Raw genomic sequence first — 15246 nt, 5'->3', positions numbered from 1 at the left:
GAGTCAGAGAGCTGCCCAGATCAAACTGACCTCAGTAAGGTTAAAATGCCAGCCAGTGGCAACACAGAGAAAGAGAAAGAAGAAAGACAGAGGCCTCAGGCCCCAGAGCCCAAGATAGTCACTATATGAGCATACAGTTCTCTATAGGAGATTGTGTGCTATCTCAGCACACAAACTGGCCTGTCCTTACCAACTAGGGCTTCAGGTTTCATTTACTCCTTGGGTCAAGTTGGTAGGCAAAATAAGTGTGGCATTTTTGAAAGAAGCAAGTTTTAGCTATCTGAAATACTCACTTCTATGGAACTAAATAAAGGAAGCACTTCGTACTGTGTTATCTTGTTGTTTGTGCATGCCCGTGAGCACATGTGTGTTTACAAGGTAACAGTACAATAGTGAGGTAGTGCATATATACACATATACACACATGTATGTGTGTATATGTATATATATATAAAAAATACATAATTGTTACTTTTAAATTTTATTGACATGATGAAGAGTGATGGAATTGTACACTATATCAAGACTTATTTATAAACCAGTGTTTGAAGGAAAGGCTTCCTCTTGTTATTGAAAATTTCTAACATATACAATAGCAAAGAGACTAGTCTGAGTCCCATATACCCAGTATCCAACTTTAGTAGTGGTCAGCTCATGACTAATCTTGTTTCATCCACATCTCCACTAACTCCACCTCCCCTGATTATTTTGAAGCTAATCTAGACATTTCATCCGTAAATGTAGAGAGCTTTTTTTTAAATTATTAATCTTGTTTATGGATAATAAAATAGAGATAATTTTGTAAACAAATGTAACTCTCTTCCTAGGATAAGGAGCACAAATGTCCTTTGATTTGTGGGAGGAAACTCCGTTGTGGCCTTCATAGATGTGAAGAACCTTGTCATCGCGGGAACTGCCAGACATGCTGGCAAGCCAGTGAGTGTCTTCACTGTATACTTTATTATAAGAAGTTTTTAGAAACTTAGGCATAATATATTTTGAAAGAATGATATGCTTAGATTAGTATGAATTACTGAACTAATAAGCCTTAATATTTCAGATATATTAAGTTTTTTAAAATAGTTATTCCTAGTGCTGTATTGTTTTCCCTGAATGTACAAAACTTGGGATGTAGGCAGTGATCCTAAGATGGAGTCTGGTTCATTAATGGGTACCTCTTTTGCTCTCTGCCTCTTTATATATTATAGACCCAGGTTCTGTCCTCAGTAATTATTCTTTCTCTATATAGAGGTGGGGAACATCATTATACAGCCCGTGAAATCATTCACTCTGGTCCTGCCAAGGCAACCTCAGGTGGAACTCGAAATTCAGTAAATCTAGGAGCTTTTTTCATAGCCAGTTTTTAAGTTGATAATTTTGTATGGCAAGCAAATGATGTTATAAATATCCAAATGGCCCTTGGCAGAAAAAAGATTCCCCACCCCTTCTCTTTATCAACAATTTTCAACCTTTTTCATCTCATGGCATGCATAAACCAATTACTAAAAATCTGCAGCACACCAAAAAATATATTTTTTGATGATCTGACCAAAAAAAAAAAAAGGTATAATTTTGATTGATTTACAGTAGGACACAACCTTACACTACGTGACCAGTAAGATGCAACTCTTATATTACCTATATATTTATGGTTCAAGACAGGGCATTCACACCAGACAGCTATTGTTGTGTTGGCTGTTGTCATTTTTTTGACAGTCTAAGGGAAAAAAGGTCAGTGCCCCTGACTGAATAATCAGGTATTGCATGTTTTAAAAATTCTTGTGGTATATTGGTTGAAAATCACTGCTCTATATTATTAGCAGCAGTTTGCAAACTTTTTGACCATAGAACTTATTTGCACTCTTAACATTTATCAAGAACCCTAAAGAGCTCTTTTTATGTGAGTTATAGTTATTAAATTTTCTTTTTTTACTGTACATTCCATTTCCTTTTTGTTAAATTTTCATTTACATTTCATGTCCTTTCTGTTTTTATAGTGTTTGTCTATAGATTAAACAGTACATTAGACATGTACTGTATGTAGAAAAGGTTAAAATGGAATCATTTGGGAGTCTGGAATGGATTAATTCAATTTACATTATTTCTAATGGGATAAAATGATTTGATTTTCAAACAGCCTTCTGGAACAAATTAAGTTTGAGAACTGAGGTTCCACTGTGTATTTATCATATGGGGAATTAAAACTGAGAAATTTTTAAAATACTGATTTATTCATTTTTTAAAAATTGTAATTATCTATTTCATGCTAACATAAAGAACAATTATTTATTTATTTTAATCCTCACCCGATGATATTTTTTCCATTGCTTTTCAGAGAGAGTGGAAAGGAGGAAGGGAGGGAGGGAGGAAGAGAGATAGAGATGTGAGAGAGACACATTGATTGGTTGCCTCCTGCATGTACCCCAACCAGGGCTGGGAATTGAGCCTGCAACCCAGCTATGTGCCCTTGACCGGGAATTGAACCCACAACTCTTTAGTGCACAGGCCTATGCTCTAACCAGCCAGGGCTTAAGTTTTTTTTTAATTAACCAATGTCACCCCAATAAATTTAATAAAAATTAAAAAAAAACACAGATTCAAGATTATTTTTTTACTGCTTCATCAAGGACTTCCTTAAGTGAAACTGACATTTTTAAATTTACTCTAAGTGCTTGGCAATGAAAAATACAATGATTATAGTTTGATGCTCCTTCTTTGATTTACACTAAGGCCATGGCAGGTTTTTTTTTGCTTTTGCACCAACAATGCAAGTGTGAACATAGTGGAAAAAGTAAATAATATCTTAGTATTATGAAAACAATTTTGACCTTGTGGACTTCCTAAAAGGCTCTCAGGGATCCCTAGGGATCAACAGAGCACACTTTTAGAACTGTTGCATTAAAAGATTGGCCTAAATCAGGGTTTCCCAAAATGTCTTCTCTAGAATGCTAGGCTTCCCTTATTTCAAAAAGGAGTTGAGTCACTGCTTTGGAGTTCTATAATAAAACATACATGGCCCCTTACCCTTTACCTAGCTATTTCACATATATTAGCTCCTCACAATAAGCTTGTTGAGTGGATAGGTCAAAGTTCGGTATTCCCAATTTGATCAAAAGAAAGCTCAGAGGGACTTGCCCACAGTCCCTGAGCAAGTAAGTAATAGGTCTAGGACTAGGAGGACCCTGGGTTTCCAAACTCTAGAGCCCTAGTTGAGAACCATGGCCAAGGGCCTGATCTCTACCAAGGCCCAGAGTTGGAGAACTGGCTCCCCTTGGGTCTAAGGATTAGCACAATTTGACAAAGTGGGCTGCTTGTTAGAGCTGTCCCATGTGAGCTCTAATTTTGATTTGGCTTGTGAACTGTGCCTGATGAACTCAGATGTAGCTCTGTGCTTCATTTCAACTTTGTATTTCAAGCACCATAGATGTTGATTATACCTATAAGAATTTCTTGAATGGCTTCAGTGGCTCTCTGGGGTTTATATTCAAATGTATATTTTTATATGTTTGTAAACTACCTGTAGCTCTCATAATCTCTATCCACTTTCCTAACTAAAAGAGTTTTTTTTAAAAAGTGTACCTATAGTGGAAGCCTCCTTGTTCTCTCAAAAAGAGACAGCCTGTAGATCTCTTGTTTATAAAAATACATATAAAACTGTCTTGGATTCATGGTCTTAGAGTTAGTTAATTGTAGGTAAAAATGAAACACTTCATATCTGTCTGCTCCTTTGTCATCAGCTCAACTTTCACAAAATAAAAACTTCTTTTTAAAAAAAATAGCCAATTCTTCTCTAGAAATAAAAGCCCAAAAAAGAAAAGAAGTGTATGGGTGTGTGTGTAAAATATGTGTATGCTCATCCCAGACTCATGAAAGGTTATTTTGTTTCACCCACTGCTCCACCAGGTTTTGATGAATTAACCTGCCACTGTGGTGCATCGGTGATCTACCCTCCAGTTCCCTGTGGTACCAGGCCCCCTGAGTGTACCCAAACCTGCGCCAGAGTCCATCAGTGTGACCATCCAGGTGGGTCCCATCCCCTTGCCTCTGTACCTTACAGCCTGCTCACACCATATCATTTAGAATGTTGCATGATGGTCTTCATTGCTCTGACGTCATCCTGTGATGGCACCCCTTACTCCCAGAGTTGTGCGGGGCTGCTTCTGTGGAGGTGGGTCTGTGATTGGTACCACAGCTGGGGATCACAGTGCCCTTCATTGCTTTACTCTGCAGATACCAAACACACCTGAAAAGTCAGAAGCCCTTGCTGGTCTTGTCTTTTAGGGAGGTTTTTTCTTACTTTGTGGCTCCCTCTTTTGGTGCATGTTTCAAAGTTGAGCATCTTTTTACAAAATTAAAAGTAACTTGTGTTTTGCTGTTGTTATAGAAGCAATGTATGTTTATTATATAAAAAGAAAGAAAAAATAGATAAAGTCAAAAGATTGAAATATTTATGTTATCTTTTAGGAATTAAACTTAATGTGTATTTTGGGGGACCTTTTTTTATGAGTAAAATTTACATTTGCTTTTTTCCCCCCCTAAAATAAAGGTGGGATTCTCTTGAACTTACTCATTTTAACTAGCATTTTCCCCTTATTATAATTTTAGTCTCTCCTTATCAATGAATATTTTTTACAAAGAGATTTTTTCAATGGCAATGGAGTGTTCTGTTGCGTAGGTGGACCATAACTTATTCAGTCGATTTTACGTTGCTGGACATTTAAGTTGTTTCCAGTTTCTCTTTGATGGTCTGCTGCAGACACCAGGCCAAAAGCTACTTATTATCACCCATTTTTTCATATCCAAGCTAGTCACTGGTGTTCCTCTAGGACCATATCAGGCCCATCTTTTCATTTTACCTAGTCCCAGAGGCAAACCTGAAATTACTCAAGTCACCAGATTCGATACTTACAGTAACTCTGGCCATCTGATTCAGACTGACAAATAGGCAACTAGTTCTCAATTTTTAAGTTAATAGAGTAAAAAAGAACTAAGTAAATTATTTTTAAATTTATTTTACGTTATTTTTTCATCACCATTTATCCCTTCCCCATACCCTCTTCTCCCTCCACCCACCAGTAAGTTCTTTTTGAAGTGAAAAGTTCCTTCCCTGGGGACCTTAGGATGGCCCTCCCAGCTTAGTCTGCAAGCCCCTGCTGTCGTGTTTACACCAATGTGAAATAAATGCCCAAGCCAATACTCATCCACTCCCTCCTTTACACGCAATTGCAGATGTTACAGATGAAGTCCAAATCCTACTGGTTAATGTCCATAATATGAGCTTAATCATTTGTGAGTTTTATGGTTTTAGCCTGATTTTGTTCAGCATTCATTTAACTTTTGGGGGGCGGGGGTGTTGTATATCCAGCATGGTGTGAGACACAGAGGGAGGTTTAGAGGAAGAAAAAATATCCCATGACCTTGAGGTTCTTATGTTCTCCCTGAGAGGAAGAGGATGGTGATTTAGTACACATGACACAACTAACCATTACATGAAGATGGGCCAGATAGCATGGCATCAAGCCATCGGCGTAAGAACTAAGACATGGGGGAGTGTAAGAGAGCTCAGGGCAGGGTGTGGTCAGCTAAGGAAGGCTTTGTTGTAGGACATGAGTTCGAATGAACTGCCTCTTATGGGCAGCAAGGAAATTGAAAGGAGTCAGCAGAAGCATATTAGGTGGATGAGTAACAAAGATGTCTGAGCAGAAGTGAGCAGTTGCTGTGTAAGGTAGGGTCAAAAGAATGACTGAGTAGAATGGACAGACCATGGGGCTTGGATGCAGGAAATGGAACAGGAAAGCTGCCTCCCTCTCTGCTTCTGTGTTTGGCATGTCTGTCCCCCTCAGTTGGGTTTCTTTTTCTCACTCATGCTCATCCTTCAACACTTTAACATAAAACCAGCTACTTTTTACTTTCCTATAACCATTTTTAAGAGTACTCTAAGTTTAAAAGAGATTAATCAAAGAACTGATATGCCTATATGCATAACCCATGGACACAGACAATAGTGTGGAGAAGGCCAGGGGTGGGGGGTGGAGGGGATCAGTGTGGGGAAAAAGGGGGTAATCTGTAATACTTTCAACAATAAAGATAATTTTTTTTTAAGTTCCCTGTTATATGCCATTATGACATGTATAATAGTTTATGTGGCTTTATTTAAACATTGTTCCTAATTTTACCCCTCTCTTTCTATAGTATATCATTCTTGTCATAGCGAAGAGAAGTGTCCCCCTTGTACTTTCCTAACTCAGAAATGGTGCATGGGCAAACATGAGGTAAGTTTTCTCATGTTCATTATTCCAGCCAGAGATTTATTTTTATTGAATTACTTTGAATTGTTAGTCTCATTGTTTCTCAAAATTAATACTCCCAAGAAGCAGAAGTTTGCTATTGACACTTTTTTAAATTAAGGTATAGGTTGTGTAACTAAATACTATACATATATTAGGAAATAATGTCCTAAAGGGTAATGTAAATATAACCAAGTCTTCGGGGCAGGGGACAGAGGGCACAGAATGTGCAAAAATTATTCCCAGCGCCCTGGTAGTAGAGTAAGTTTTTAATGAGTGGGAACTACAATCTACCAAAATACTGATTCCAGAGTGTTACAAGCATTTATACCCTAGCCTTCGGAGTCTTCTTCAAGAGTAATAGTTATGTGTCACTAGAGCCAAAGTATATTTCTCATTTTGAGAGTACTTAAAAGAAGTTGAGTGATTATATAAAAGTAACCTTTGGTTTCACAGCAATAAAATTACTGCATCTTTTTCCTGGAGTGAGGGATCCTGGAAGGAAGCAATTTCTAAGAAAAAATGAGTTGGGGGTTACATGGCCTATTGATTTTTTTGATTTTTTTTTTTAATATATCTTTATTGATTTCAGAGAGAGGAAAGGAGAGGGATAGAGAGAGATAGAAACATCAATGATGAGAGAGTCATTGATCAAGCCCGCAACCGGGCATGTGCCCTGACCGGGAATCGAACCCCGATCGCCTGGATCCCAGGTCGACGCTCAACCACTGAGCCACGCCCGGCCACGCCTGGCCTATTGATTTTTAACTTTTTAAAGACAGAGCTATGTAAAGCTGTGGAGACCATGAGTTAGGAAAGTTGAATATTTAATTACATAAAACAGTCCTCTCCTGGCCAGGTATCTCGGTTAGAGCGTCATCCCGATATGCCAAGGTTGTAGGTTCGATTCCCTGTCAGAGCTCATAAAAGAATCAACCAATGAATGCATAAATAAGTGGAACAACAAATTGATCTCTCTCTCTCTCTCTCTCTCCCCCCCCCCCTCTCAAATCAATAAAAAACAACAAAAAACAGCCCCGCCAGTAGTCTTGAAACTATGGACCATCGATCCCCCTAGGGGCTCTCAGGATTTGTCTGTCAACTCAGTGCCCTAAGTGTTTGCAAAGGACCAAAAAGATTATCTGATCCTCCCAGTTGGTCATAACATTTTCAAATACTCCCTAGTTACGTGGCTTCACATGCTTGTTACCCACCTTGGGAAGTTTATGTCCCAGGTCACACTTGGCTATTCCCACACATCCTTTTGGGTCCTAACAAGCATTGTTAAATAAGGTTCAGAATTGGTTTTTTTTTCAAACTAACTTTTCAGACTTTGAAAATCAGCCTAATTTTTTCAGATAAAAATAACTTTTTGAAAAAAAGTTCATTTTGAAAGTTTAGAAATGTTTGGATAGGAAGTTAAAACTCATCCCAAATCCCACATGGAGATGAGAATCTGACTACTTCTGTGTTTCCTAGTTACGAAGCAACATCCCGTGTCACCTGGTTGATATCTCTTGCGGATTACCCTGCAATGCTGCACTACCGTGTGGGATGCACAAGTGTCAGAGACTTTGTCACAAAGGAGAGTGTCTTGTGGATGAGGCCTGTAAGCAGCCCTGCACCACCCCCAGAGCTGACTGTGGCCACCCGTGTATGGCACCCTGCCACCTCAGCTCACCCTGCCCCATGACTGCTTGCAAAGCCAAGGTGTGTATTCCTGGCTCCAGATGAGGCGTTGACTCTGGTTCTGGGGCTGCTGATGAATGAGTCCAGTACTGCCTACAGCGCTTCCTGGGCACACATCCTAATCAGAGGTCATTGGTTCCAAGAGACTACAAGTTAAGTTGGCAAGAGAAAGGTGGAATAAATTGTATAGATTTCTTCTGGCCCACCTTGAGATGGCCTTTTAAATATATAAGGGTCTGTTTTGTGTAAGATGTTGTGCTAGGTGCTGGGACTATACCAGTGAACAGGAGACACATGGTCCCTTCAATTAGATGGGAGAGATACTCACTAATTAATTACTCAGATAATTATGAATGTTGTAAGTGTCATAAAGGAGTATGACACCTTTGTAGAGGGAGCTATGAGAGTATGTGAGAAGGGCACTTAACGTGGTCTGAGGGATTAAGCAAGGCCTCCCTGAGGAGGTGAAAGCAGCAGGATGAGGTATAGTTGGTCCTGGGTCAAATGTGTACCTCTGGTTCAGTGGTAAAAACTCCATCCTAGGCCTGTCCTTTTAGATGGGATTAAGGACAAGAGTAGTTCCCAGAAAGGGGCATGTCAACTACCACATAATCAGTTTGCATGTGTGGTTAACTTCCTCCATCTCGGAGGGAAGCCCCTCACTGTCTCTGTTCTCTGCCATGGTTTTTTTTGAAAGAGGCTTTAAAAGTGAAAGCTGCCTATTCACATGGTTTCCGTGTACTAAAAGTCTCTCCATGTTAATCTTATTTCAGATTGAGCTGCAGTGTGAATGTGGAAGAAGAAAAGATATCATGATTTGCTCTGAAGCATCCAGTACTTATCAAAGGTAGCATGATCTAAATGGTAATAATTGGTGGATCTAGGTAAAGAGAATACATGTATTTATTGTAGGATCCTTGCAACTTTTGTAAATTTGAAAAGTTTTTAAAGTAAATTTTCTTGAATTTTGTTTTTCTTGTTCAAAGAAAAGGTACTACTTTATGTACCTTTTCTTCCTGAACTTTAATTTGTAAAGTAGCCTCTTTATTTCTCCTCCTCCTCTTCCTCTTTCCTTTTTGTTCTTATTACACCATGAGATCAGAAGGAGAAATGTCCTGAAGTTGTGTGAATTGCTTTAATGCCCTACCACTTGTGACACAGCTAGGACCAAGTCCTGTGCTCTTCCCCTGGTGTGGGGGTTTCTGAATGTCCTTGCAGCCTCCAGAAATCTTGGGACCCATTTGTTCACACAGGGATCTGAGTACAGAGATGAAGGTGTTAGGAATGGATGGTTGTGTGTATCTGATTACATGCAGAGATGTGCCATGGAGATAGGACTCTAGGAGTATGCAGACATCAGAGTGACTGTGTTTGGATACCCCCAGAATGCCAGGCATTGGCCTGGATGTTTAAGTGGTACTGAGGAGTAGATTACCATCCTGTGGAACTGCTTTAGAATTTAATTGAGGAGATATGACATAAGGGTGTAAGTAGTTTCTAATAGATGGGCTTTCAAGCCCACACAAATTGTTGAGTGGTAGATAGTCCTTGAAAGAAGTCTTCTCTGTGCCTAGTATGAGGAGGTTCTTGTGAAACTAATGTCTTTTCTTCCCTTTTTTATACTTCAGAATAGCTGCTATTTCCATGGCTTCTAAAATAACAGACATGCAGCTTGGAGATTCAGTGGAGATCAGCAACTTAATTACTAAGAAGGAAATTCACCAAGCCAGGTAATTTTTTAAATGTGTGGCTATGCCTTCTTTTTCCTATTAGGCTTAATTTCCAGAGGGCAGGAACAATTCATTTCTCAATCCCTCACAGTAAAGCCTTGTATACATAGTAAGTGTTCAACAGACATTTGATATTAAGAGTCACACACAATCCAATCCAATGAATCTTACTCATTGTATAGCTGAGACCAGAGGAGACTTTTCTAGGCCTTACTCCAGCAAGTAGCCAGAGGAAGCAGAGGCATAGATGTGTCCATCTCGACCCACTGGAGAACAGAGAACCAGAGTGGTAGCTATGTCAGGAGGCGGAGGTAGCACTGGGAGCATTTTGGGGGGCTAAGCTGGCAGGGGACACTCTGAGGCCCTTCTGAGGATTCCTAGACTTTCATAACCCAGGGGCCTACCCACCTTTCCTTGAGAAGGACCTCATCCAGCCATCCTCTGGCCTAGAGTCTGCTCTGTTTCCAGGTTGACTGACTAAGAGCTTTATTGCTAGATAGAAACTGTGAAACCTGTGCCCTGACTTTATTTTTTTCATTTCTCAAGGTTGGAGTGTGATGAGGAGTGTTCAGCCTTAGAAAGGAAAAAGTAAGTAGTGTCAGCTGCTGTTTATCTCATTGTCCTTGAGCTCTGTGAAACTAGTGGGAGGGAGCAGCCCCTCAAGCATTCACTCAGTACCTGCTCCTAGTCTTTTGCTGCTATTGGAGAGCAGGAGAAATTTGATCATCAAGAACTGAAGTATCTAAGGATAAACCACTTAACACGATTTCAGCATATTTCCGAAACATGAGCTTATGTAGTTTTGGGCATGGTGTAAACATCACGTGCCATACAGCGTACTTGTTCATGACTAGCAGACTTCCTGATTCCACTGGAGATAAGAGGCTTAAAATTTTTTTAATGAACTTTTATGTTGAAGCGTAATATACATACAGAAGATCAGAAGTACACAGATCAGTGAGTCATAACAAACAAAGTAAATAATGTTATAATCAGCACCAGCTCAAGAAATGGAAAAACAGAAACAGACAAAGTATAGTTCTGTTTTACGTTGAAGTTGGACTTTGAACAGTTGTTCACAGTACCCTTCTTTAAGTGGCTATATATGTAGAAGGTAATATGATTAATAGCACTGCCAAATTTCCCTTGGTTTGACCCCTATAACTTTGTAATAACTGCTGTTCAAAACTCTTGCTCTTTGAGAACCATCAGTTACAGTGTTCTCAGCTGCAAATTGTGAACTAAGAGTCCTGAGTATTCAGAAATGCTGTAGTGAAAACACAGAAGGTCACATCACAGGCAGTTGTGGGGGCCATTTGAAACATGATTACTAAGGGTCTGAGGTCCATACTGTTTAACCCAGTAATCCCACACCTGGAAACATTTTCCAGAGAAATAATCTTAAAAGCTTTTTGCTCAAAGATATTAATTGTGTCATTTATAATATTGAGAAACTAGAGAACTGTTAAAGAACCCTAAATGAGGAATGTTTAAGTTGTGGGATATACATAATTGGAGGATTATGCAGCTCTTAAAACAGTATGTGTGAAAACCAAATAGTAATGTGAGGAAAGCTAATCATATAATGATGGGGCGAAAAAGATGCAAAGTTTTATATACACTGATTTCAGTGTATTTATGGGGGGGAAATCTGAAAGGAAATGTATTAAAATGCAGTGCTTATGTTGTTAGTAGAATTCTTTATTTTCCAGACTTTCTAAATGTGATATTTATAGACCCACTTAATGTATCTGATGTGTAGGTGAAACCTCAAAGAATGTCATCCTACATTGATCATTTCCAATGCTCTCAATCCCCCAGCCTTCTCTTCACCAAAAAATCTAAGTCCCCCATCTTAGCCTATGGCTTATTCAGACCCACATAGATCTGTCTTGTTTATTTTCTTCTATGAAGACAATATTATATCTAGTCCCAAGTTGTTATTCCTTCCTTAATAACTGGGTTTACTGAAATGAGATCATTAATGTGTAAAGAACTTAGGACATGGTGAGCACTCTGTGTTACTATAAGATAGTTTTCACCCCCTTTCTTTTATTTACATACTTCTCTCTTACTTTCAGGCAGTTAGCAGAGGCATTTCATATCAGCGATGATTCTGATCCTTTCAATGTACGTTCTTCAGCATCAAAATTTAGTGACAGTTTGAAAGAAGATGCCAGGTATGTAACTTGTTACCTACTTTCTTTTTTTTCTTTTTTTTTTTAAATTGAGCTGTATTATTTTTTAATCCTCACCATATTTTTTCCATTGCTTTTTCAGAGAGAGTAGAAGGGAGAGACACAACACACACACACACACACACACACGCACACACTACACTCTCTCTCTCTCTCTCTCTCTCTGACTGGTTGCCTCCTGCATGTGCTGGGGATCTAGCCTGCAACCGAGGTACATGCCCTTGGCTGGTATCGAACCCGGGACCCTTCAGTCCAGGGGCCAATGCTCTAACCACTGAGCCAAACCGGCTAGGGCATTATCTACTTTCTTAATTGTGGCTTACAAGAGTGTTTGGTCTTTTATGATGTAACTAATACTCCTCTGTGATTGAGCCAGTTAAAGTTTATATATCTATTATAGGAGATTATATGATATTTAATAAAAATCCTTCTCTCAGTTTCTCAGAACTATCCCCTTATAGAATTGAACTTGGAATGTGTGTATGTGTGGCCCTATGGTAGGAGTTTGGGACTCCCTAGGGCTGGACTAGCCTAAAATCTCTGGACAAATTCCAACTTTGTCCACCCAGGTCTCAGTCACAGGGATCTTCACTTGAGCAGTAACAGCTCTTATTTTCCACCTATTTCCTGGCCCTCCACTGGCTATTTCTTCTTCCATCTTCTCCTTTCTCATATATTTTTTTTCTTTTTCTCTTTCTTAGTTTGATCACAGTCAGCATTCTGTTATCTGACAGTTCCTAACCTCTGCAGTTTTTCTGCCCACATTGTCCATTGTCTGTGCTTTATAAACAGAGAGGGTGGGCAGGAGGGATTTTCAAAGAGCAGGAACAGATGAAGTTGACTGTAGTGATTTCTCATTTCAGGAAGGACTTAAAGTTTGTCAGTGACGTTGAGAAGGAACTGGAAGCCCTTGTGGAAGCCGTGAATAAGGTTGAAGTCAAAACATCCAATTGGACGTGTCTCTAAAGCCAGCTTGATAAAAAATCAAGCCCCAGAAACTGTTGGTGTAGAATAGTTGTAGAAAAAGTCACAACTTCCTTTTGAGGATCCTATCTTTCCCCAAAGCCCAGCCATAATAATATCCACAGAAGCCCTGGCCTGGTTCAGGAAAGATTCCTGCAGTCAAATTACGTGTAAATAAAAATCCTAGTTCAGTGCCTAAGAATAGGTGAAGAAACCTGGACGAGGGATTTCAGTAGTAATAGTTGAATGACTGTGTGAGATAATTAGGGAAATAGGCTGGGCCTCAGATCTCTGAAGGGCTGTTGTATAATAGGACACACTAGTTCTTTATTACCCCAAAGGCAGGAAAGAAACCCTTTGGTAAAGATAAAAAGGTAAATGACTAGAGCTGAAGAGTAATGGCATAGACTCCCTCAGGAGTCTCAAGGGAGAGAGACCTCTGTCCTGGAAGCAGCCAGGGATGTTGAGGAGGTAGCTTGAAGCAAAAGAAGTCTTTTAGTCAGAAGCAGCCAGCCCCTCAGTGGCTCCCTATTCATTCAGTGGGGACTAGAGTGAGGATGGGATGCTGCTTTAGTTCATACCTAATGAAGTTTCCTTCCCACCATCTGTCTTGCCCCCTTCCCTTCCTCCCTTTGTTCCTACTTCCCAGCAGGATACTAACACAAAGGAGGAATGGAGTCATTTTTCCTCTCCTAATTAAGAAACCTGAGCAAATGTATTTCTCTGCTTGTGTGTCTGTATGTGCACAAGCATGATTTTTAGTGCAGAATGTACTTTTATAGGAAGTGAGATTTTCCTGTTTTGTAAGTCTTAAATTTATTTAGTCATTTCTTGGGATTATCACTCACCCCCTACTTATAGGCCCCCTCAGGAGGAACCATTCACTGTCTAAGTCTTAGTTCAGTTACCCTTTGTCCCTAACCCTGCGCAGCTGCCACTGTATGGCTCACAAGTAGATGAAGTGCATCAGCCCTCATCCTTCCAAACTACTTGGCTGGCTTGGGAGTCAGTGAAATGCCCTGCACTGTAGGCCTCTAAAACTCAGCCTCCTCTCTATTGACCCAGGCTGTTCTGGAGGGAGGGTAGGACCTTTGTAAACATATTTGGTTTTCAAGATGATTTCATCAATCATTCTCTTTTCCCTTAACACAGGGAAAGAATAGTAAGAAGAGCCACTTCTTCCCTCCCATGAACAGAGACCACCGCCGGATCATCCACGACCTGGCCCAAGTGTACGGCCTGGAGAGTGTGAGCTATGACAGTGAACCGAAGCGCAACGTCGTAGTCATTGCAGTCAGGTGGGCTGATCTTGCCATCATAGGAGGAGCTGCTCAGTGGGGCAAACTGGACCTGAGAAGCAGAGTCTGTCAATATTTGCTTTCCTTACTTCCTCTCCTGGAAGAATAGTTGGAAAATAGGCTTCTGGGACAGCCATTCTGAGATGGTCTGAAGGTCCAGAGAGCAAAGCCTCAGTCCACAGGACAGACCCACCTAAAGAATATGAGCCTCGGGTCTGTCCACATCCACATCCATCACTGGCGGAAGCATTCCTCGGGCTGAGGAAACAGACCCTGAGGGCCTGGGTTGGGTGCCTACCCATCACATCTGTCCCTTTTTCCCTTCTGTCCTGGCATGATGGAAACAGAAAGAATGCTGGACTGTGACTCAAGGTGTTTGCCATCAGAGGAAACTGGGGCAGTAATGTGAGACAGGAGGGGACAAGGAAGATCTAGGATCAAGTGTGAGATGAGAAAAAGCAAGTAACCGGTCCAGCAGAGGTGGGCGGAAGGGGCGAGGGTTAAATGAAGGTGACCATGTCTGAGCGGAGACAGGTCCTATCAGAGAGTGCTCAGTAGCATCGTAGTGCCAAAGTCATGGACTGGATTTCCAGCTATCTGCCTATCTCCACAAACAATTCTCACTTTTCAATATTTTGTGTTTTGACTTTTATCAGAGGGAAGTCTGTTTGTCCTTCTACCACGCTGACAGGTATACTTGAAAAGGAAATGCAGTCACGGCCTCCACCACCAATTCCTCATCACAGACAGTCAGACAAGTAAGAATTCTTCAGCTGCTTTCCAGAGGGCCCTGTCTGTTCAGAGAAGCCATCAGGGCCGAGCTGTTCTGGGCTATACCAGCCATTGGCAGCCTCCTGAGGCCTGGCCTTAGGGCACCGTGTTCAGATATGTAAGGTTTGACTGGATGTCAGACACATTTGTCATGCCAGAGGGGTCCCAATTTGATGTTTGTTATGCCTACTTCCCCTCAAGGATAGCAGTCATGACATAATTTCCATGGTGTAGATGGAGACACTGGAAAGTGAATTCAGCCTGTCACACTAGATGATATAGGAACATCATGCAGTTCACAGCAGTTACT

At 40.4% G+C, this 15246-nt stretch overlaps 1 protein-coding gene across 5 annotated transcripts in view; it reads left to right on the top strand.

The window, feature by feature from the left end:
* Positions 1-15246, top strand: part of NFX1 (nuclear transcription factor, X-box binding 1) — a 69642-nt gene that overhangs the window by 38498 nt on the left and 15898 nt on the right. For all 5 annotated transcript variants that reach the window (XM_081151054.1, XM_081151056.1, XM_081151053.1 and 2 more), the window contains exons 13-23: positions 828-936; positions 3904-4023; positions 6193-6272; positions 7767-7997; positions 8750-8823; positions 9605-9706; positions 10253-10294; positions 11788-11886; positions 12768-12834; positions 14020-14165; positions 14822-14923. In XM_081151054.1, the coding sequence (XP_081007180.1) occupies positions 828-936; positions 3904-4023; positions 6193-6272; positions 7767-7997; positions 8750-8823; positions 9605-9706; positions 10253-10294; positions 11788-11886; positions 12768-12834; positions 14020-14165; positions 14822-14923 (1172 nt within the window). The remainder of the gene's footprint in view (positions 1-827; positions 937-3903; positions 4024-6192; positions 6273-7766; positions 7998-8749; positions 8824-9604; positions 9707-10252; positions 10295-11787; positions 11887-12767; positions 12835-14019; positions 14166-14821; positions 14924-15246) is intronic.

The sequence above is a fragment of the Miniopterus schreibersii genome, assembly GCF_964146895.1.
Source record: "Miniopterus schreibersii genome assembly, chromosome: 11".
NCBI lineage: Eukaryota > Metazoa > Chordata > Mammalia > Chiroptera > Miniopteridae > Miniopterus > Miniopterus schreibersii.
This window is presented reverse-complemented; position numbering and strand designations above follow the sequence as displayed.